The sequence below is a fragment of the Chenopodium album genome, chromosome 25 (genome assembly GCF_948465745.1).
Source record: "Chenopodium album chromosome 25, dcCheAlbu1.1, whole genome shotgun sequence".
Classification (NCBI taxonomy): domain Eukaryota; kingdom Viridiplantae; phylum Streptophyta; class Magnoliopsida; order Caryophyllales; family Amaranthaceae; genus Chenopodium; species Chenopodium album.
Window position 1 is genome coordinate 32,279,974 of NC_137858.1, and position 24,614 is coordinate 32,304,587.

A 24,614-nucleotide genomic window follows, 5' to 3' on the forward strand; every position below is an offset into this window, starting at 1 on the left:
GCGTTATTGTAATAATAAAATTTCTTAGCATTAAACAAAGTCTCTCGTAAATTTTTTTGTGCATACCCAAAATAATTTTTTTTTTGTACCAAGGGCCCCATTTTTTTTATCCGCCCCTATGCCACCAAAGTCTCAGAAACGGGCCTGCATGCTAGGATTTGTTATTAATCTTGTTAGTATCATGCCTAGGATCTTGCTATTATATTTAAGCTTTAATATGCCTTATTATGATATTGTTATGATTATTATGATGATTGTTGTTATGATTATGTTGCTTGATCTATATTTATTGTTATTGCTTGATCACGCCTTTATGCTTGTTTAAAGGGAATTTGTACTTGAAATCACGCTTAATAAGATAATTAATAATTTGGCTTAGGCTAATATGATTTTAATTCAAGTGATCGCCAATAATAGATTTATTTGTGCATTAATATTTAACCAACATAGATTAAACGGGTTTATGATTAATATAATGTTTGCATGTTAGTCAGAAAACGCACATGAATACGAGTAGAATAAAGTAGAGGCCTATTTTTTAGGGTGGGTTCTTTCTTTTTTAGATTGAATTTGTACCCTCATCCCCGAACCCTATTTGGTTCAAGACCTTTTGGAGTTGACGATCTCATGGATCGTTAAGGGGTGTAACCTTCACCTCGTGAACGGTTTACAAGTTCCTAAAACTTGTTAGCGACTCTTTTGCTCTTGTTTCCTTCCCTTTGGACGCCACCATACTTAAGTGTATGATCACAGTGGGGTTCAAGTTTGGGATAATGCTTGAAATATTCCCTACACACCCCCAACCAGCTGACGTTTTCCCTTAGCTTGATATTTTCCTAATCAACTCCTTCCAATGCCTTGAGATCAGATTGTGCATTTGCTAGCTTTTTCTCAAGATCATTTGCCCGGTTTTTGGCGGCGTCATTAGCAGCCGTCAGGTTCAAAATCAGCTCCTCTTGTTTCAACTCTACTGCTTTAATTTCAACATCACACATAATCTTAGTGTATTCAACAGAGTTGAGAGCTTGAGTGGCCCTCTTTTTGGCACCATTTACCTCTTCTTGCTTCCGCGTGAAGGGGACCCGTAACTAGTCTACCCTTAGCATTACCTAAATGGGGTCAGACGGAAAGTTAAGTACTTTACAAAATGAAAGAAGAAAAAATGAAGTGTTAAGTTGAGATCAACTTACCTCCGCCAGCTGGCCCATGATCCGGTCGAAGTCCACCACCTGCAGATTAGGCACAGAGTTCTTCTCTGACTGAGTCAGGGTCCTCACCATCCGCTTAGCAAACGCGTGCAAATCAGGCACCTCGGAGGTAACATCTGCACCACAAGAAGTACTTGGTGAGAAGGTTGCAGCATAGTCGGCATTCATTCTCTGCCGGCTGCTAACTGAACCTCCAGAGGGGCCGACCTTAGTCTTGACTCGCATGAAGTCAAGCGGCCAGGGAAGTTCAATGCTATCCTTACCTTAGGTCTGGGTAGGGGTGTTCAAATCCGGGTACCTGTACTTGCGGGTAGTTGAAAAGACAGCCCATGACCCGACCTGAATAAATCGGGTACCCGGCTGTCGGGTACCCGGTTTATTCGGGTCGGGTCATAGGGTACTCGAAAATATCAGAATTATTTATCGATTCCATGTAAAACAAATTCTAAAAAAAATCATGTAAACATAATCAAACTCAGTAAAATATATTGCAACTAACAAAAGATGATTCATGAACACTAGCATACCAAACTTTTAATTGCTAAATTGAATTACAAAAATGTCAGATTTTCATACAGATCTAACTTAATACTTATCAATAAATAGACTAACTAATACAGCCCAAAGCAACTAGGTTTTACCCAATATCAAAGTAGCCGCCTAATTTAATTATAGAAACAATCGAAGTTATAAGAAACAACTAACCATAGTTACATTAGGAAGCAGCTAAGAAATAAGTAATAATAAAGTCAATTCTTATCATAACACCCAAAGTATCACAAATAAATTGTATCAACACCTACTGTTTGATGTAGAGAGGAGTAGAGGACTATAAAGGGAACGAAGTTCAACATGCAAATTGCAAAGCTTGTATATTCAAGATTGTTGGTAGACTTGCTTGAAAATTTGATGCAGAGAACATGTCTTTTATAGAGCAGTTGGTGAGAGAAAATAGAGAAGAGAGAGATTAGAGAGAGGAGAGAGAGGGAGAAAGTGAAATTTGAGATGACGATTGAGAGTGAAAAGTAATTTAATAACCCTAAGTTTACTGGACTAGAGTTGTATTTTTTTCCATCGGGTAATAACGGGTACCCGAGTCACCCATACTCCGGCCCCATGCCCGGCCCGTGATCCGAGTGTTTTACTGGGTCGGGTACCCTTCCTAAAATTTTGAAAAAAAAATCTCCAAATACCCGTCGGGTTCTTTGCGGGTCATCGAGTCGGGTTTTTTTTTTTAACACCCCTAGGTCTAGGGCTTTGGAGTTTCACCCTCCCCAGTCGTTGCAGCACCGGTTGCAACATTAAGTGGCTCGCCACTCTTCGATGCTGTAGGGGCATCCGACACATTCTTTGCAGCGCGCTCCGAGCTTTCACTTAAAGCCTTTAGTGCTGATGAAGTTTTGCCCTCGGTCGTAGGACGATCCGGGTTGGCAGAAGAGGTTGTCTGGGAAGAGTCCTTCTTCACAGACTTAGCCAGAGTTTTGTTTAACTCCTCTCCCGGCCGCTTGAGCAGCTTGGAGATGGAACGGGGAATAGTTTTGCCAGCACCCTGCAAAAAAAAAAAAAAAAAAAAAATCAAAAAGATTACATCCGGCAAAATACTTGAGAAAAATTGAACATAAAGAAACATGTCAGGCGGTCTTACCCCACCCTTCTTGGCTTCCTTCGCCTCGATTGTTGCTTTTGTGGCAAGCAGCTATTCCTTGCGCAGCTGCGCGGTGGACTTAGCCGGCGTTTTGTTGGGGTACACCATTCTCAGCGCATTGTCTGCGAAAAACAAGCAAACAGTTAGTCAAATAAACTCAATAAAATTGAAGTGCATAAACAGAAACGGCAAATTGCCGGATGTATAACAAATCTACCCTTTGGGAACATGGTGCTCAACCCGTAGGCGGAAAGGAACGCCTCGTCCTTAAAAAAGTCCGTATGGGGGATCCTGTTCTTTAGAACAATTATCCGAGTCCCATCCCCCAAGGGCTCAGTTGTGGTTTCGAAGAAGCCCGACTCCATTATTTGCTCGTAGGATCTGGAAGAGATACGAGGAAGAGCGCACTTTCTGCCCTGAAGAGCCGACTCCTTATTGTACCGGCGCATGATCCGGTTGTGATCTAGTGTGGGTGAAGAGACCAAATAAAACTTCTCCTTCCAGCTGGCCCACTTGGACACTTTGTCTAAGGTCATTAAGTATTACGGGAGGGTGGTCAAGGTGTACCGCGTCTCATACTCGCTAGGGGCCCTGCTCAGGTAGTGCATATGAGCAAAGGCAGCGAAGCTGGGTTCTAAGTTTTGAAACTCGCAGGCGGTGATTTAACTTAGAATGTTGTCCCACGAGTTTGGGGTGAGGTGCTAGAAGCCTAGATCATACCCCTTCAAAATTTTTCTAATACCTCTGTGGAGGGGGAAGCGAAGACCGGTTGCAATCACAGCCTCATAGCAGACAAAATAGTTGTCAGCTTTTTCTGTTTCGTCCCCCCAAGCCAGCGTCGCCTCCGCAGGCGGAACCTCAATTCGCCACCCCGATCCAAAGGGGTGCGCTTCTTTGAAAGCATCAAAGTTGTCCTCTAACAGCTCTATATCCTTAGGGAGCATGCTTGTCTCCATGGGACCGGAGGGGCTGGCCCTCTAGCCGGCTGTTGGTAGTCAGCCGCGAAGTTGTCTTGACCAGAGCCAAACGCCTCCGACCCTAATCTCATGGCGGCCTCTTCTCCGCCTGACTCCTCTCCCCCCTCAGAGAGTCCTGGGAGGAGGCGGCGTCCTCGCCGTCTGCTTCCCCAAATATGGTATCACTTGGGGTAGAGGGGGCACCACATGGAGAACCACTTTGCTCATCAGGACCCTCATTGTCCTCATCACGAACAACTTCATTTGCGGGCACTTCCTAGAGCGCCGCCTTCTAAGCTTAATAGCCGTTTGTTTCACTCTTGCCATTGTGTCCTGCACAGACACAGAGAGGGAGGAATTCGGAGATGAGCAAAGAAGTTCCGACTGTTCAAAAAAGGCACCCCGGGTTCTAGATTCAGCCGTACCAGGAGACTGTCTGAATGTCCTAGGCAGTGCCGTGTGTGTGGATGGAGAGTCCATTTTTTATTTTCAAAGAATGTATATATAGACAGAACAAGAATGTATACGGACGGAAAAGAGAAAAAAAAGCTGAAAGAGGGTATAGGCGGTTACCTTTAACTTAGCTCTGGAAATCTGAAAACAGCTTCAGACTATGACCGGGTGTTGTCTAGCACGCACACGGAAATCTCGAGAAATCTGATGCAAACGGGAGCAGAGTATCTCTCACTAGAATCTCTATTTCTCTCTCTAAAAAATATCAAAGTTGTGAAAATGAGAGGAGAGAAGGGGGGGGGGGGGGGAGGGTAAAACCTGTTTATTGAGGGGTGAAACGAGGGCATCCCCGTCATACCCCAGAAAATTACTAACTGTTTTTATTGTTCACCACCCACAGGGGAACACGTGTCACAGGCGCCACGCGGCCCGCCACGTCACCCCTGTGAGGGGAAAATGTTTAGGGTAAAAATACCTTAGACATGTGGACCAATCAGAGAGGTCCAGGTGTCAAAGCTGGACAAGTCATTATAGGCCACTCACCAGCTGACACGTTGCAACCTCAGATATCAGCGGAATTGCAGCCTTCGAGGCCCAATTCCCGAGAAAGCCGCAATTGCGGCGCAGCCCACCAAACCTAGGTCAGAATGACCTAGGAATGGGCACTTTTCCCAATGACCCTATAAATAGGGAGATATTCCCCTATTTTGGGGACATATTCAATCATTTATTACATCCATTTTCTCTCCCGTCAGAGAATACATGATCTATGAATCCGAGAAGATCCCACCTAAATTTCCGTACCTTTTTACACCTTTTCAGGTACTAACTTGATCTTCGAAGGCGGAACTCTAACCACCCGGAGTCTCTGTTGTTTTTGAAGGTACAACTCGCGCCGGACCAGTCTTCGAGCTGTAACTCTCTCGAGGGACAAAAACACCCAAAACACCTTCATTGTTATTTGTGTTTGATTCTGATTCACAAATTAATTTGTTGAGATCAATTGCATGAGAATTTCGTTCTTCAATTGATGAATTTTACATTGTGATTTCGCCGATTTTTTCGTAGAGGAGAGAGAGTGTGTACAGTTAGTTTTTTTTTAAATATTTTTTTATTTAATATTTTTTTAATGAGGGAAAACTGGGTATTAGTAGGGGTTTTGTTAGAATTGCATTGGGTAAACTTGCGTGGGCTTTTTTATTCTAACATTTGCACGTGAGACCATAAGGTCCACAATAAATTTATAGTGGACCAGGTCCACCCTAGAATTTTTTATAAAGACGAGTAAAAAAGTAAGTAGTCTGAATTGGTTGTCTCCTCCCCACGACTCCAAGTACGTGAGAGGTAGCTAGTCCACAATAAGTTTATTGTGAACCAGGTTTATTTAAGAATTTGTTAATAAATAAAACTTAATTTAATCTTTTTATTACCGCAATTATCCCACTTTAATTTTTATATTTAAGTAAATTAATTTGCCTTAAAATATGTGTGGATTAAAGTGTAACACTTAAATAAACGGAGGTAGTAGATAATAATTAAAGGACCTTGATAGTCAAATTTGTACATTAACATAAACACCAATTATTTTTTTTTTTTTTTTTTTTTTTGTAAATTAACAGTACATGTGTAAAAGTTCTAGAATAGAGGTCTTTGGAAAAAAAAAAGTTCTAGAATAGTGGGTTTCTAAAAATCACTTGCAAATGATTCCTCTCTTCTAAACTATGGAACGAAAAGTGTTTATATCATACAAGAGGTAATTATATCACTCAAAATCAAAGTAATACCAATTGGATGTTGGTGTAGTGGTGATTGTGACTACACTTGGTAGGGAGGACCCGTATTCGATCACCCACAACAATAATTGAGAGGGGACCGAAATTTAACCACCCAAAACTGATCCTCGAATTCGGATTAGCCCAAAGGGTGAACCGCGTAAAAAAAAAAAAACAAAATAAAATCAAAAGATAATTATATCATTCAAAATGTTATTATAACATTTAAAAGATAAATGTATCATTCGAAAAGTGACTACAAAGGTGACTATATTTTTTGAAATGTAATTATATCATTAAAAATAATTATATCATTCAATAGATAATTCTATTATCCAAAAAGCGAATAAATCATAAGAATAAATTATTTAAAATAGGACTATATCATTCAAATTATAACTTACAACAAGATAAGTACTTTTGGAGGTAAATCATCCAATGTAGTTTGACTTCATACTATCTCCGATTTTTATTAGTTGCAATTTTGGGTATTATTTATAAGATATAAAATATTCCACCGTTGCAATTTAAAAAATCAGAGGTAACATAAGATCTTAGGTAACATATGTGCCGATTATAATGAAATCCTTATGAAAAACTCCCTTCGTCTCTAAATTACATTACTAGTTCTAGCATTTATTCCTCAATTTAGAAATCATTCTTTGAAAAAAAAAAAAATAAAAAATTAGAAACCAAGGGATTGAACTTAGTTGCGTAGACAGACCATCGGGCGAAGCCCGGCTTTTGTTATGAAAGTGAAGCCCAGCAGATTCCCCACTTCACTTTTACTTCTCTAACAAGGAGCAGCGTCCTGACCGTTAATGGCGATAAACAAGTAAGCTTTGTTTTTTTTTTTTTTTTTTTTTAATTTTTGTTCAATTTCCCTAATTTTTTTATATTTTGTTTTTTCCTGGGTATTAAATCTTGCTCAAATTGTTTAGCGCCATTGAGTTGCTGATTAACAGTTTAAATTCTTTTACTTTCTGAACCATATTTTTGCTTAGAGATTATTATAATTTTGTTTATTTTGATTATTGTATGTGCGAATTCAAGTGTGTCTCAATTGTATGTTCATTCGATGAATTGTATCATTTTAATTGCGAAATGTGCCACATTGATTCAACTTTTGCTGGTCAAACTTTGCCAATGTTTTCATCAATATTTACAGTGAGTTGTATACTTCCATGTTCCTCCGTTTCTTTTTAGTTGACACGTTTCTTTAGTCACATTTGCCAATGCACTTATTCAATCGTTAATATCTTTAATTATCGATAAGCAAAAATTATGAAAAGTTGATATTTTAAAAGTATAAAACGTGACGAATCTAACAAGATCCCACGTGAATATATTTTTCATTACTTATAAACACAAAACACGGTCAAAGAGAGGTGTGTGAATAGTGCTAAAGTCAAAATGTGTCAACTAAATAAAAACGGAGGTAGTATTGAATTCAATCTTATCTTAAAAATTATTCTTTTCATTGTTTTTGTACAACGAAGGATGTCTACTAGATTTGTTGATTAATACTACTTCGTATGATACAATGCTGTAATAGTATCATAGAGTTGTAATTGAACTAAAATTAATAGTTCATAATCAGAGATACTAAAGTGTATATTATGAAGTATGCCTAGCATTATTTATCATCATGTTAAATTATATTCTGGTTCCTATTTACTTCTTTTTTTAGGGTGCTATTTTGACTTGGCACAATTGCCAATGTGAAATTTTGTCAATATATTTAAATGTGTAATTCGTAATTTTTTTAAAATTTTTTTTATAAAATTTGAATCAAATAGATTGAGACGAATCTAATTAAGTCCAACAAAACTAATATGTATATAAAGCAAATGATAGTCAAAGTGAAGTGGTTGAAACTTGAAATTTTCTAATGTAACAATTTAAATAAACGAAGGAAAAATTCGAAGCTTGTTGAATTGACAGTTGTAGATCTATGACCTGGAATTTGAATCCCGTGCAGAAAGATATTCATGAATCTGTGAAAGGATGACAAACTGACCGCAAATTGTGAAGTTCAATTTGATGTCCGATTCACGGATTTATAGCTGTATTTGGTTCGATCCATCATCTCTTGTAAACTGATAAATTTGCATAAGCAATCTTATCCTTGCTCTCTGTACCTTTATGCATAGACATTGGATGTTATTTCATGCTTGGACACTTTAAAAATCAGGATGATTGACAAAATTGGTACTGTAGAATTCATAGCAGCACCCTTCAGAGTGAACCAGCCTTGGGTTTTTGACGTGACCTGTGGGTGGGGACGAAATCAAGGAATGTTGGCAGCACTGTTACGAGGAAGTGAGGTGGCAATGCATACAGGTCTGAGGTCTTTGAGAGCTCTTTCATCGTTAGCAAACAATGGAAGCTGTCAAATACTAAAGTCACCACCTCTTGTCTCCCTTGACCTGCTTGAAGACTGGACTTGCAGAGTTGATCAGGACCGACAAGAAACTGTTTCTATTCCAAATCATTGTAAGCTGTACATAAGTTATTTCTAGTTGAAGTTCCTGATTTAATTACATTTATATCATTTGTATATCTATCTTTGTGTTTCCTCCATCTCTTGCTACTAACTCTATCAAATATGCCAAATTTGATAGTCAATGTATTGATATTGTTCAGAGGGTTTTCATTCATGTAATTCCTTGATTGATGCTGCTCACTTATTTTATAATGTTTATATCATGTATTTCATCCCTTGTTTCGACACACACATACATGTATAATATGAGAATAGAATTATTTAGTAATCGTATAACATGAGAAAACTAAGGAAGTCTTGCATGTTAAGTGCAGGGATTTTGAAGGTAGAGTACTTCTTAGTGAATTGGGAATCAAGGGGTTATAGTGAGCTAGTTTCCTAGTGGTGGCTAGAATATTACACAAAGAGAGGTTTGTGATTTAGAATACATTTAAAACTATGGATTCATCTTCAGAAGCCAAAGATGTATGGTTTAGAGAAGATAAGCACTATTAAGGTGATATATGATATTCATCTGAGGTTCAGAGGTGCTTACAGGTTAATAAGAGCTTTCAAAGTGATAGGACAAAATCTTTTGCGGGTGACCTGGTGATGAGATATTGCTTGATATCTTGATGAGTCATACAGTGTAATTTTGCAAAAGAGGATAGGAGGTTCAGGGCTTTAGGAACTCATGGTGTTTCATTAATTGGGTATGTCTTACCATAGAGTATGAAAGAATCTTTCAGACTTTCAGTGAGGATTTTGGACTAGATTGGTATACAATTACAGTATATAAACAATTCAAGACCTATACACTCTATAAGTTGTATCAAGATTGAGCTTGAGCTCACCTTTTTTTGTTTTTTTTTGCGCCCTATATAGTTGAAGTTACGAAATACATTTTGGACCATTTACCTTTGGTTTATATAAGGAGTTTGATATTACTAATCCTACCTTTGGTCATTTCAAATCTGTCCTGCCTTTAGTTGACTGATAACAACCCATCCTTTGGTGGATATATTCCTAAATTGGTTCCTAGTGACTTTTAAACTTCCTTTTTTTGATTTTTACTTCTCATCCCCATTGAGCTCATCCGACCACCTTCCATGGCCATCACCATTGTTGCCCCTCCACTGTTGATCAGTCTCAAATAACCACCTTACCGATGCAGAAATGCCACACAGTCACCTCAAGTCTGCAACAAACCAACTAACCAGGTCCTCACTTTCATTCACTCTTTAACTCTAGTCATCCTCCCCCTGTTTCGATCTCTCTCCTTAATCACACGTCACTTTCAATTGCCTATAAATAAAACTACTGCTGGCTGGATTCTGGTAATGTCATCTGATCTCTGCAATCCCCTCAACCTACATTTGCTGTTCTGTTCTCAAGTATGCTGTAAATTTGACATATGTAATTGCAGTATAAGCTGAAGCCATAATTGAGGTTTATTTGAATTAAACAACAATAATTCAAGGGGTAAAACTAAATATTATTACTATATAGAGAAAGGGTTTTGGAAATAGTTGTTTTACTTTTTGGTTTGGCACTAAGCTGGAAAGCAAGAGGCAGAGACGCAGAGTCACCCATAGTCTCTGGCAGAAGTAGCCAGATCATGGCCCTGGCTAATATTTCTAGGAGCAAAGTAAAATTACAATTTTTTTAGTCTACAACCTAATTCAAAAAATCCATTCTTAAATGGAGAGACCATGACTTTAATTTGAAGACCAGGAGCTTAGGGAGAAGGAGATTTGGGAAGGACTAAAGGAGGGAGGAGAGAGGAAGGAGCCTGGGGAAGTTGGGACTGTGGTCACTGCAGAGGGGGAGGAGAGAAAGGTTATAGAATTTTTATTTACTTATTATAACAAAAGGGCTGTCCTATTAGAAACGAATAGGAATCATGGTTTACATGTTATATAAGCCTATACCTGGTTTACCTGCTATAAGGATTAAAACCTAATTTGGGAAGGTGCCCACCAAAGGCTGGATTGTTCACAATTGGTCAAAAGTTGGGACTTTTCAGACTAAGGTGGAATTTTTTTCATCAGTTTTTACTTTGTATGATCCATGCCTCACTTTTTGTTTTTTAAATGATTCATTGTACTAGTTGAATGATGAGAAGAGGTAGAGGTTGAGATTGTTGTTCTGCTGCATGTGCAATATGTGGAGTTTGAGCTCAGTGGTTATAAATTGAGTATGTTTTTCTACATGAAAGGGCTTGGGTTTTAAAGAATGTTGAAATAACTAACCATATATTTAGGGCCTGTTCTCTTACGTTGAAATTCAATTCAGCTCAGTTCACTTCACTTCAGTTCAGCTCCTAATTTCCTTCTCTTATAAAATATCCATTTCATTTCATTTCAGTTCAGTTCACCTCAGCTCCGAGTTCAGTCAATGAGAACAGGCCCTTAGTGTGTATAAGTAATTTATATGTTTGATTTTGGATTATTGATTCATTTATTAGAATGTTGGCCATAAGGATGAAGGTGGGTGTTTGACCATCTGGGATAAGCAATGGTGGATACAATGAGAAAGACTTGTTTCATAAGGTTTGAAATTTTGAAATTACAGTCTAGCAAGTCCTTTAATGAAGGTGTCTTTTTTTTATAGTCCTTATTTAGGTCAAGGCGGGATAAAATTTTTTTCTTAGCAGAAGATTGTTATGGTGATCAACCTTTATAAGTCTAACTGTAGAACTCTTTCATATTCACTTTATTGCATTCAGTTGTGATAATCCTTTATTCTAAACCAATGCTTCTTTACCCTATTCATTCAAACCTATGTATGGATAATCCATTAATATAACTTAGAGAAAAATGCTACTCGTAAAATCATACAACCATTTTTTAAAGCTGTGAAGCAACTAATGGAGATTTTACTTTAAATGAAAAGGAAAATAAGCACTACATTACGAATTGATGCAGTATTACTCTCACCATTTTAACCATTTTTTGATACCTCGTAGTTCTATATTGCCACTTGGATTTTTATGCACAACAAAAATGAGATTTTATTTAATTTACCATTCAGATGATATATGACTCGGTCCATCCAAAAAAATAAATATTTCTAATTTGGTTTGTCCTGTTATTATATATCTGAACAGTACAATCATTTATCCATATTCTCACTATGCTATTTTATTCAAATTTCAAGTCTCATTCATAATTTGCACTCAGTTTTTTTTTTTTTTTTTGAAAAAGCCTACAACATTTATCAGAAGCTCTTTAAGTGTGATTATATCACGTATATGCATTCTTTTACACTTGTTGGCCACATCTGTTGCTCTGCTAAAATTTCAAGACTTTTGGGTTACAAACTGATTTTTTAGCTTTAGTTTTGTAGTATGTTTTGCGTTGATTGTATTTAATTGGTTCTGGCTACTTCGACAGCTAACCAGCTTACTGCTGCTTTAATTGATGGGAAGGCAATTTCTGAAGAGATCCGTTCCAAGATAGCTAATGAAGTGAACCGGATGAAGTCATCAATTGGAAAAACCCCAGGTTTAGCTGTAATTTTAGTAGGCGACAGAAGAGATTGCCAAATTTATGTTCGTAATAAAATCTTAGCTTGTGAAGAAGCTGGAATAAGGTCAGAAGTTGTAGACTTACCAGAAAGCTGCTCGGAAGATGAAATTCTCAGTGCTTTGTCCAATTTCAATGAAAATCCTGAAATTCATGGTGTTCTTGTGCAGCTTCCTCTTCCAGAGGTAAGATCTAAATTGCTACTTAATAATATATTTTATTACTAACTCGGACACACACTTGATGTCTTGATGATTAGTTATTGGAGTAAGTTATCTTTGGAGTTTATCTGATGGTAGTAAGACGTTAAGAACTTGTCATGATACTTATTGGTGCTTGCTAGTTTGTCAAAAGGTAAGAAAGCAAGACAGTTATATTTTGTTTGAAATGTCAGAAAAGCTGCAACAATTCACACTTATTCCAGAACTAATGTATAGGCTTAAACCTTAGCCCTTAGAGTGAAACATTAGGTGCTAAGAAGTAACAATAGGAAAAGTGAGTAACGTGGCCCACAAATACTTTTTCTAGTGGCAGAAAATTACACATGCTTAATTGACTAATTAATCTGCAGACGTACCAACAAACAAGTAAGAACTATATACTATTACTAGATATTAAAACAGTGAACAGCAGGTAAGAATTTCATACCTTTTAACAAACATGCATATGGCGCTAAGTGAACAGCATGGAGGGTTACTGCTTTTATGGCTATAAAGTAGATGAGCTGATACTCTCGCTTACTGGTCAAAACTAGGTCTCATTGTAACACCCCGAAATCACCATATCATTAGAACCCTCAGCCTTATGGGGATTCAACACAAACATACAGCCCTTAGGAGCCATTCCCAATTTCCCACAGGCCGCAACGCTACTGGTTCCAATGTCCATTACTCTAGGATGGTTTAGGTGGGTTATTGGTCTCTTGGACTTTTCCCTTCTTAACATCTTTCTCCTTTGTAAAGAACTCATACTCGTGATGCTCAATTTCTGTCAATAATGGCAAGTCACGGTGTTTCTGTCACAGTCCATCAGGTGGTTTTTCCACACCTCTAGCAAAAATAGCTTCTATTGGGTTTATCTCTATTCCCACAGTTGTTACTTCCTTGTCCATAACTCCATTTTAAAGTTTCCCTTATTGTCTTTCGTATTGATGTTACCATTTCCTCCATTATTATTTCCCTAGTCTCTTGCAGCTCCCGAAAACTTCCATCATTCTTCTTTTTCCTAGTTTTATAACTTTCTTCCCCGGATCCCATAAACTTCGTCTAAGGTTTCAAAAGTCACTGTTCCCTTAACTTTCCTTTAAGGCTTAGTCCCTCGAACCTTTGGCTTTTGGCTTTTCCGTGGGTGCCACTTCAAGGTGCAAACCTCATTAACTCTATGAACCTACTCTAATACTCATTGATAGACATGTTCCCCGTCTTGGTCAACACCTTCTTTAGTTCCTTCCACCCAAAGTTGGGGGATCTTAAAAGTTTCTCTTGGTTTTGGCTCCACCATAAATCAGCTTCTTCCCTCGAGTAATACACAACATTATTATCTTTCAGCACCTCGAGACAACTAATAGCTTCAAAGAGCTTATCAAATTCCCTAATCCAACCACCCTCTTGATAACTTTTCCAAAATGGTCTATGACTCCCTTGGCTCACAAGTTGACTCATGTTCTCACCAATATTGGTTAACTTTATAAGGGTAGCACTCATTTTAAAACCAACGTGTCTATTATTTCTAACTCTTAAAGATATCTTGAGTAACTTGAAATAACAAATACACATTTAATTATAAAAGAAAAACTTCATAAATCTTTTATTAATAACTGACTAACTTCCACACTTAGCCAAAAAGGCTTTATCAAAACAAGTATTGTATGTTTGCCACTAAGAATTATTAAACTTATAAGGCCACTAATTGGCTTGCAAAGCAAAGTAAATTAACTTGCACTAAGGGCAAAACTAGAAGAATAAAAAAATCAACTGCTACTTTTGGAGTCCTACTCCTTTTTACTTGGATTATAGCCTAGATCATCTTTCATAGCCACGTCACCTGCATTTCCAGTGAGAGGATTCCGAGTTGGACTTTGGTTTGGGTTATGTTCAATCACGAATGTAGGATTACACTCACTGTAGGTTGGGCTTCGGTTTGAGCCATGTCTAAAGTTACGGTTTAAATTATTATTTGGATTTGGGTTTGGGCTAATTACTCGGTCTCATAGAACAGGTCACTATGCCATCCTTTCATTTTGATGAGTTCGATTAAATGAGGTAAAGATTCAAGATCATTTGGATGAGGGATGTCTAATTCTTCAGAAGATATGTAGTCAAGATGTAGATGTGGTAACAATACTTAACACTGTTCTAATGGTATTAAGTTTTACAACTGGTGTAAAAATCTCATTGTAGTCAACTCCTTCTTTCTGATTGAATCCTTTAACTACCAATTGAGCTTTGTATTGTTTTGAAACCATCATGCTCCTTTTTCACTCGATATACCCATTTGTTGTGAAGTGCCTTTTTACCCATGGGTAACTAAGTTAATTCCCATGTATGGTTTGAAATCAAGGATTTCATCTCATCTTTTATTGCAAGCTCCCACTTGCTAGCATCACTTACATGCTTCATTTTAGCATTCAGGTTCTCCTTCATCTGTCAATAACAGATAATTCACGTATTTTCTGTTTGGTACATGTGGACGAGTAGTCCTTCTCAATACTGGTGCTGGACTAGAAGGTTGTGGCATATTGGGTTGTGGTGTACGGACATGTCCAACAGATTCTTCTTGTTGAGGTTCTCTTATAGGTGTGTCTTTCACCGTACTATCGGGGATATAATCTTCATCTACAAACATCGGCCCACTTTGTACTGAGTTGCTGGCTTCAGTTTTGTGTCTATCCTTGTACATGACTCTTTCATTGAAAATCAGATCTCTAGTATGGATCACCTTTTTATTTTCATCATCCCATATGCGGTATCCAAACTCATCCCCGCCATAGCCAATAAAAGTACATTTCTTAGATTTAGGATCAAACTTATTCCTGCCTTGATCACTAATATGCACATATGCTACACAACCAAAAACCTTCAATTGAGCCAAATTTATATCTTTTCCAGTCCATACCTCCTCTGGTATTTTGTAGTCTAATGGAGTCGATGGTCCTCGGTTGATCAAGATCAAGTAAGCTGATGTGTTGACTGCTTCTGCCAGAACTGCTTCGGTAAACCTGACTGTATACGAATGCTTCTGGCTCTTTCTGTCAATGTTCGGTTTATCATTATGTTGAGGTGTACCCGGCACAGTTCTTTCCATCTTGATCCTGTGCTCATAGCAAAACTTCTTGAATGTGGTGTCTTCATATTCACCACCATTGTCGGTTCTGAACTTTTTAAATATTCAGGCCTGTTTCATTTTCCACCACAGCTTTCCATCGCTTGAAAGTTTCAAACACTTCAGAATTTTGTTTTAGGAAGTAAACCCATACCTTCCGGGGGTGATCATCAATAAAAGTGACAAAGTAGTGTTTTCTACCTATGGATGAAGTAGTTGTTGGTCCCCAAACATCAGAGTGTACAAGCTCCAACTTTTCCTTCTTTGGGTTCTACCACTAGTTTGAAAGCTTACCCTCTTCTGCTTTCCAAGTATGCATTCTTCACACGTTCATATCAACTAATTTAAGACCTAGTAATTTCCCTTTAGAATGCATTTGTTTTATCCCTTTCTCACTCATGTGGCCAAGTCTTTGGTGCCACAATTTGGGATTTTCATTTCGTACTGCAATTGAAATTGAACAACATGCCCCTGCTGTCATGTAAAGAGTACCACTCTTTTACCATGAGCAATTGTCATTGCTCCCTTTGAAATCTTCCAATTGTCATCTTGGAAGTTTGTAGTGTAGCCTTCAGTAGCCAACTGAAATCAAGTTCTTTCTTAGGTCTGGACATTCTTCAACTGACCCATTTAACTTAATCCTTACTGCACCTTTACCAACAATGTCACAAGGTTGGTCATCGCAAAGGTATACTTTTCCAAGGTTTCCATGAACATACTTCTCAAAGAATTCTTTCTTCGAAGTAGCGTGGAATGATGCTCCAGAATCTAACACCCAAGATTCTTCCTTGCTCTCTAAAGAGCATATCAATGCATCATCTCCTTCTACGGTAGAAGTAAAATTTGCCTCTGCCTTTAATTCTTGATTTTTCGGCGCACTCATGCACTGATTTTTATAATGCCCTGTCTTCCCACAATTCCAACACTCAATAGACTTCGAGTTTTGGGAATTATTGGGAGTCCTTGAATTTGATCTCCTATCTCTTGATTTACCTCGATAGCTTGATCTTCCACGTTCGTTTCTTTTGGTTGAATTTCTTCCTCTTGACTCTATATGTAAAACTGAAGAGGTTGATGATTCACCTGACTCTCTCCGTCGGATCTCTTGGCTGAGAACCAGGTCACAAACATCGTCAAATTTCAACTTATTGCTTCCTGACGAGCTACTCACAGCTGTGACTGTAGCATTTCAGGGTAATGAAGACAAAAGTATCAATGCTCTAACTTCTTCTTCAAAATCAATTTTGACTGAACTCAATTGGGTTGTGATTGAATTGAGTTCATTAAGATGATGGGCTACTGACCCGCCATTTTTCATCCGTAAATTAAATACCCGCCTCATTAAATGAACTTTATTAGAAGCCGATGGCTTCTCATACATACTAGAGAGAGCTTTCATTAGACCTGTTGGGTCGTTTCCTTTGCTATATTAAAAGCAGCATTACGTGATAACATTAACCGAATAAGAGCTTGTCTATCTAGAAGATTCCAATCTTCATCTTTCATACCCTTTGGTTTTTTTTGCGAGAGAGGTTCATAAAGCTTTTTCTGGTATAAATAATCTTCGATCTGCATCTTCCGAAACCCGAAATCTGCACCATCAAATTTTTCGAGTCTTACCTTTCCTTTGTCTGCAGCCATTGCTCCCACTCAAATCTAACTTCTTATGACCGTTTCTGACGATTTCTATCTGAATGTCGACAGAATGTCAACTCGGCTCTAATACCAATTGTTGGAAAATATTATGCAAATTTCCTTTAGAATTAGATTAGTGGGAATAAAAATAATAATATAAATAATACAAATAAATGAACAATATTTGTATATCTAAATATGCTACAAAACTTTACTAAAGAAGATAAATAATACACAAGTGTTCACAACACTTATTACAACTCACAACCATATGCACCCCAATTACACCCGAGAATTTTCTCTATTAAATCTCTTAATGCTTCTCTCTCTTTTATGTTTTTTTTTGTAACAAAACATTAATATAAAAGGCTTACAGAAACAATGCTACCCACCTATTATTTAGCAAATGAATGAACCATTAATTTAATTTAGTAATACTAATTAAGGCTCCTTAATCCTCAACCTTTCATATTTTTAGCATGCTAAATAAAGGCTTATATCTCAACAATGGGCGTATTATCGCCAGGTGTAAACGTTAAGCTTACTAATTTACTCAAAATGGCAATGGAATAAATAAACTTTTTTTTTTTTAAGTCATACTATTGTATGAGAATACTCCAAATAGAAGTAGTCTAACTCAAGAATAAACAAACTCCTAATCTTGGTGATCCAAATCCCGACTTCCCAATTTGCATAACGACTCCACACCTGTAATCAAGACTTCTTACCAAGAATGGTAAACAAGGCAAACCAAAAACAAAAAGGAGTACACGTTAGCCAAAATGCCAAAGTATATATGAGTGCAATACATGTCAATACTCTTCTAGGCAAACACAGTTTCAAAATATTTGACCCTTGTTCAAACATGCCAAAATAGAACTTTCCAAAATTTACAATTTTCCACATTTAAACTTTACACTTTTAAATTTCCAAATATAACAATATTATAATATAGAAACTTCCACTTATTAATCTCCAAAAAAAAAACTTCCAATGTAAAAATATCAAGTTTCCAAATCCAATTCCTCTCATCAGGCTAGTATCATTTGAGGTTAGACTAGATCATACAAAGTTTGCAGCCTTACTGACTAGTCCGGGATAAAGTGAACAATATACATTCAATACTTAGGCTCATAATGGGCTTGAAAATAATTAATTTCGTTGTTTCAATAACTTGAAAATCACGTAATTCATAAATTACTTTTATTGAATTAATAAACACCTAAAAGATCAAACCTTTTTAATTTTTGAAACTTTTATCATAAAATCACGAGCTCACAAATTCAAATGTATTTATCAAAACATGGTTCAAAGCATTCAATTATTAGCTCAAATATTCATTCAATCATTCTTATCAAACATGTGTATCTCAAAGGTCTAAACACCTATACGTACCTTGACCATGACAAACTAAGGTACACTACACTTGATCACCATCAAGAGAATCCTGCTACACAATTAAAATAACCTTAATTAATATAAGGTTAACAAATAATCACAAAACTATAAACACTACCCAACTTGTGCATGAACTACCAAAATATTAACCTTATAAAAATTATAACTTTATTTCTTTTAAAATACTAATTTATGTTAGTATCATAATAGTAATATTAATATCAAATAATTAGAATTATAATTTGGAAAAATTGGCCTCAATGAACATTGCTTGGGTGCAACCAACACTTCGACCTTTAACTAGTAGCTAGAATACCACCAACTATTAATTTGGGTGCAATGCATGTCATTAATGGGTATTTTTGCGCACTCAAATTGAGACATTTCTAGTAATAATTAAAAGGTAATTGATGGCACGTGTTGCACCCCAATCAATGGGTGGTGTTCTAGCTACTAGTCAAAGTTCCGGGTGTTTGCTGCACCGCTGCTCCCAAGCTGTAGTTCAGGGTATTGAGGCCAATTTTGCCTAATTATAATACTAAAGATAATATAAAGAATAAGAGACTAGTGTTTTTTATTCTTTTTATTTTTTATATTTACATGAAGCTCACGACAAAGGGATGGAAAAGAGTAAGAGGTGCATAAGCACCTTGCGGGCAGCAATGGGGCGATGCAGGTGGGCAGTACGGTCGACAGAAGGAGGCAATAGTGGCTTCAGATAGAAGGGCAGTAGGTGCTATTGGTGGCAGATTGGCGGCAGCTAGGGGCAGTGGTGGTGGCGGTTGTAAGGCGGTAATGGGCTATTGAATTTGGTTCTTGTTGCATGAGAGGAGAAGAACCAAGGGAAGAAGAGAAGAGACTAGAGAGGGAGTGGAGGGTCGTGGGTTAAAGAAGAAAAGGGGGGGATTGTTGGTTTTTGGTGTGAGTGAATGAAAGGAATTGAGGGTCTATTTATAGGTGTTTAGAGCCTTAGAGGGTACTCCTGTCGTTCCCTTTTGTTTTTTATGTTTCCATTTAAGGTGTTCCTTTTTATTCCTTACATTTAGGATCTTTCCTTTCTTAGTAATAAATTTTGGAAAAAATTACCTTTGTTTTACAATTTAAATACTCAATTGTCCTTTCTTTTCCATATGCAATTGTACTTTTTATACTACTTTAATGATTTTCCAACACTCGTTATTACTTTCTCTCTACCCTGTCTTCTACTTTCTTCACTCCACATGTAAAATATTCCTTTTAAAGATAGAATTTGTACTTCAATCATTGAATTATTCCAATACAATTCTACTTTACACAGTTTCTTAATAACCTCGCATAATTCTAAACATCAAAAACATTTGGGAACGGAGGGAGTAAGAAGATAAGAGTTCAAAGTATGAGAGATGAGTAGAAAATAAGATAAAATTAGGGTTAGTTAATGTATTTAAGTTTGATTAAGTATAGGTTAATGGTTCAATGAAAAAGATGAGAAAATTTTTTTGATAAAGATTTATTTGGTTGGAACTTGGAAGAGTGAAGATAGGAAGCAAGTAGGATAATAGAGAAGAGTTGAAAGATTAAGTTTTAAAACAAGATAATAATTGAAATCATAAAACTAACTAATTCTAATCCTTAAAACACATTTATTTTATTTTATTTTATTTTATTTTATTTTAGCCATCTTTTTAAAAACGAAATTGATTATTTCTTTTTTTAAGTAAAAATCGACATTCTAGTTTAATAATTAGGGAAGTAATTGATGTTTTCAAAAAAAAATTAGGGAAGCAATTGATTTAGTTAGTTATATCAATTATACCATTGTGAAATCCATAATATATATGTTATCCAAAATTAATTTATAAATCGTAAGATAATAATTTAAATGTTATCTTAAAATAATTAAAATTGCTAAATATCATTATTTAAGATAACTTCCGAAAATAATATCATAAATAATCAAGATATACGTACAACATGAAAGTAGTCCAAAATGATTATAAATATGGACCGACCTACATATTATAAAAGGTAATTAAAACTGGAAACTATTGATTATTATTTCGAAATTCCGAAAATAATATATCCGTTAGTGTAATATTAAATTATTAAATGTTTATGTCCTCTAAATTTTTGGTGCCAAAATTCAAAATAGATTTTGGCTCCAAATTCGTATAATTGATGGCATTACTAAAATATCCTTATTGATTTAGAATAATTAGGACAATAATGCTAAAAATTTGGGGTATTACACTCATCTTAGAAACATGCCGGCTTAGGCGATTTTCTAGCGAACAAGCTTAATTTAAACAACTTGGTGTTTGATTTATTAAGGGTTGTGAATAATTTGTTCGTAAATTCATCTATAAACTCAAATCCTGATTGTTTATAACTCATTCAATCTCAACTATAAGTATACATGAGAGGGGATCAGGGGAGCCAGGAGTTGGCAGAGTCCTTGCAACGTGGTTCTTGTGAAAGGGAGGAGAAAATTGAACTATTAGAGCCTGGGAAAACAACAGCTGCTGCTCTTGCTGGTGGTGTAGAAAGGAGAGAAAGGGCACAATTATGGTGATGAACCTAATAGACAAAGGGGACTTAGGAGAGAGTAATAAGTGGGAGGAAGATGTATTTTGTGGGAATGGTTGACTGACAGAAAACAGTATATGTGTGTGAAATATGTTTGTTTGCAGTTTGCGAAAGGACGAAGGAAACTTTATGTAAATTGAGATATTGAGATGCATTTTGAGGGTTCAACATGTAGAATAGGTTAGAAAAGTCTCCTCTGTTTATCACTAGGAGGTTAAGCTTCATTTATCTTAAACTTGTTAGAACTGCCAAAAATAAATACTCATTTTTCACTATGTTTGTTGTTGAGAACATGCTTCATAAGTTTTTTCTTGGTTTTTTGCTGGTTTATTATGTAATTTAATAGTTTTAAGCGAGGGGATATTTTAACTTGAAAGAAGTGTATTAAGTTTTTCCTTCTTCTTACAAGTTAGGGTGTGTTCTATTCACCTATTTTAACATAATTGAACTTTTTAGGCCCATAGCTTACTCTCCCCTAACTTAAATTAAAGTATCTGAACTTACTTCTGCGGAATTTATGTTATCTGTTCAATTGTTTTCATCATCTTTTCTTTTGCTTTTTTTTTTTTTTTTTTTTTTTTTTTTTTTTTTCAATGCTGCATTTGTATGCTTATTAAGAGATACCTTTCATTATGTGCAGCGTTTGGACGAGGGCAAAATATTGAGCATGTTGCCATTGGAAAAAGACGTTGATGGTTTCCATCCATTGAATATGGGAAACCTAGCCTTGAAAGGGAGGGAGCCACTTTTTATTCCATGCACCCCTAAGGGTTGCATCGAGTTGTTACTTAGGTCTGGGGTGGAAATTTATGGAAAAAGAGCAGTGGTGATTGGGAGGAGCAATATTGTCGGACTACCAACATCCTTGCTTTTGCAGGTATTGCGATATTATCATTTTCAGCGAAAGGATGAATATATTCTAGCTTTGGTTTTGCATCTGTATACTTTTTAGAAGAGTTTTTAAATATGAAATTGTTGAACAGAGATATCATGCCACCGTTACTGTAATACATGCCCTTACAAAGAACCCAGAAATGCTTGCGCGTGAGGCTGATATCGTGGTTGCTGCTGTGGGTATGCCAAATTTAGTTCGTAGAAGTTGGCTCAAGCCAGGTGCTGTAGTTATTGATGTTGGGACATATCCAATAGAGGTATAGACTTGTGCTCGTAGTTTTTTCTTTTCTGTTGACATTTCAACTTCTGTCTAATTAATAGTCCCTCCTTCCCTACTTAATTGGCACATGTTCCTTATAAAGCCGTCCCTATTTAGTTGACACACGTGTCTCTCTTTCTATAATGGATCCACTCAATTTATATTATCTCAATCACCTCAATTTGGTTATGTGCCCGTCTATCTCGTTATTTGTACAATCACAAGTTAAAAGTATTAGCATATCTACCTTTTGGTTATTTTCCTTCTATCTTGTTGATAGTATGTAAAACAGTATTTCAGTATGAAGATAAGTTGAAATTGAGATGCTGAATGTGTTTAAATCTTCTAATCATTTCCTTGTCTATCACTGATGTGGCTTAAGCATATCAGACCATGTATTACAATTCTTGACTGACCCAGCTTTGTGGAAGAAAATGCAATATTATGATGAATGAAGAGTTATAAGCATATTTCTTGATACACAATAGCTGTTTTATTTTGTTTCCATCTCAATTTACATGTGTTCCCTTTATTTTGAAAAATTTCCTTCCACCTGCAAATCTCATTATTTTCATATTGCCTCAGGACTCAAGCTCTGACCAGGGTTATCGGATTCTTGGAGATGTATGCTATGCAGAAGCAATCAATGTGGCATCCGCCATCACCCCTGTGCCAGGAGGTGTGGGTCCCATGACCGTTGCTATGCTTCTGCTGAACACGCTTGAATCAGCCAAGCGTTTTTATGACTTCAGTTGATCTAGGTGTATATGTTTTGTAGGATTGTCAAGAATCTCGAGATTATCCAGAATTTTGGGAAATATATTACATGTTACCCTTATACAGTATATATCTACAAGTATCAAATAGCATTTTCTCAGACCTTGGTCTTTCGTAACATTGTCCCGTACACCTGAGTCCTGAGAACATATAGTTTGGTTCTACAACCCTGCTTTATGCCATTACTGAACACAAACTTTGTTAACTTTCAGTAATAAATTCCTGTCATGGTGTTTGCTGGAGAAAGGAAGACTACTGGCTTCTTGTAGAAGAATGTTTATGGTTTGTGGATGAAGCTCCGTAGCCATAGTGCTGCAGGATTATTCCTTAAAACTGTGTATCCCTTTTTTTTTTTTTTTTGCAATATACCACACAAATATACTAGTGCAGATCGATATTGATAAATATTAAATAATATATGAATAAAAGATATTTATTACTTGCAAGATTTATATATATAAAAATCAATCATGCCTAATGTATTCATTTTTTTTTTTTTTTTAATAATTTTACAAACCTGTATTCTTATAAATACAAATGACATAAAATCATAATATATATGAATTATATAAAATTAAAATATCATGAAAATTCAATGATTATTATAAATATGAGAATCTTCCTCATATAAATAAATTATATTATTAGATAATTAATTTAATTTAATTTAGTTATAGAATTGCATGCTTTGCTAGAATTGCATAGAATCTTTGATTATTACTCCGTATTATGTAACACTCTATATACATAAATTTTTGGCATGCTTTGCTAGTTGAAAGATATGATCATCTTATAGTGGTTTTAAGCTAAAATAAATTAATTAAAGGTACATTGTATTTAGACAAATGTAGTTTCCTAACTTTGTTAAACACATTGTATTTAGACAATATAATGTACTTAGTATTCCATACTTATAGAACGAAAATGAATGTTGAAGAGTTTAATTTTTTTTTTTTTTTTTTTTTTTTTTTTTTTTTTTTTTGAAGGGGAGAAGAAAGTTTAATTAATGTCCAAATATTATGGATTTTTTGTGTGATACAGTATTAAGGTAAATGTGTCTATTGCCTTAATATACAAAGGAAAATATATTGCTAATATTGACAGATTGCCTAATTTAATATGGCATGTCTTTCTTTAACTTTTCTGTCAAAAAAATATATGGCAACTAGGTTAGCTCCCGTGCCCTGCACGGTAATTTCCAATAAATAATTTTTAAAATTAACACTATATTGTAATTTCCAATAACTATTATTAAAAAAAAAAAAAACAAAAAATTTACTTTCGTATGTTATATTCATATCAATTGAATGGAACAACAAAATTTGCCAAGAAAAAATCACACTAATAATAATCAACATGTGCCAGTCTTGGCAAGTTTATTGAAGTATCCATAGTTGATTATAGTATAGTATTAATTGATTAGCTTAGCTTCTATTAAGAAAATATATAATCTTATATTGTAATAAACGTAGTACGTACTACGTACGACATATATAATACGTACATATATAATGTATGTCTTTCCTAAAAAATACACTCCATATGTCACAAATATGATAAGAATATTATTTTTTTATTTTATTATTTGCTTAATTTAAGTTCATAGTTGTCAATATTTTTTTTTTTTAGAAAGACGCATCAAATCTTCTATTATACTTTATATATATATAAAGGATTTGATTCTAATAATTTTTTTCAAAAAAAAAAAAAAAAAAAAAA

The 24,614-nt window shown here is 35.7% G+C and overlaps 1 protein-coding gene across 1 annotated transcript; it reads left to right on the top strand.

The window, feature by feature from the left end:
* Nucleotides 1-6,715: 6,715 nt before the first annotated feature.
* Nucleotides 6,716-22,965, top strand: LOC145613304 (bifunctional protein FolD 1, mitochondrial-like). The gene is made up of 6 exons (XM_081668386.1): nt 6,716-6,869; nt 8,255-8,530; nt 11,915-12,231; nt 21,606-21,842; nt 21,949-22,116; nt 22,704-22,965. The coding sequence occupies exons 2-6, from the start codon at nt 8,332-8,334 to the stop codon at nt 22,872-22,874; spliced, it is 1,092 nt and encodes a 363-aa protein (XP_081524512.1). The 5' UTR covers nt 6,716-6,869; nt 8,255-8,331; the 3' UTR covers nt 22,875-22,965.
* The last annotated feature ends 1,649 nt before the right edge of the window (nt 22,966-24,614 follow it).

What these genes read in the sequence shown, in the direction of transcription:
- LOC145613304 (XM_081668386.1), top strand. Translation starts at nt 8,332, where the DNA reads ATGTTGGCAGCACTGTTACGAGGAAGTGAGGTGGCAATGCATACAGGT. An exon ending in TGCAGCTTCCTCTTCCAGAG is followed by an intron (nt 12,232 to 21,605) that starts GTAAGATCTAAA and finishes CATTATGTGCAG; the next exon opens with CGTTTGGACGAGGGCAAAAT. An exon ending in CAACATCCTTGCTTTTGCAG is followed by an intron (nt 21,843 to 21,948) that starts GTATTGCGATAT and finishes ATTGTTGAACAG; the next exon opens with AGATATCATGCCACCGTTAC.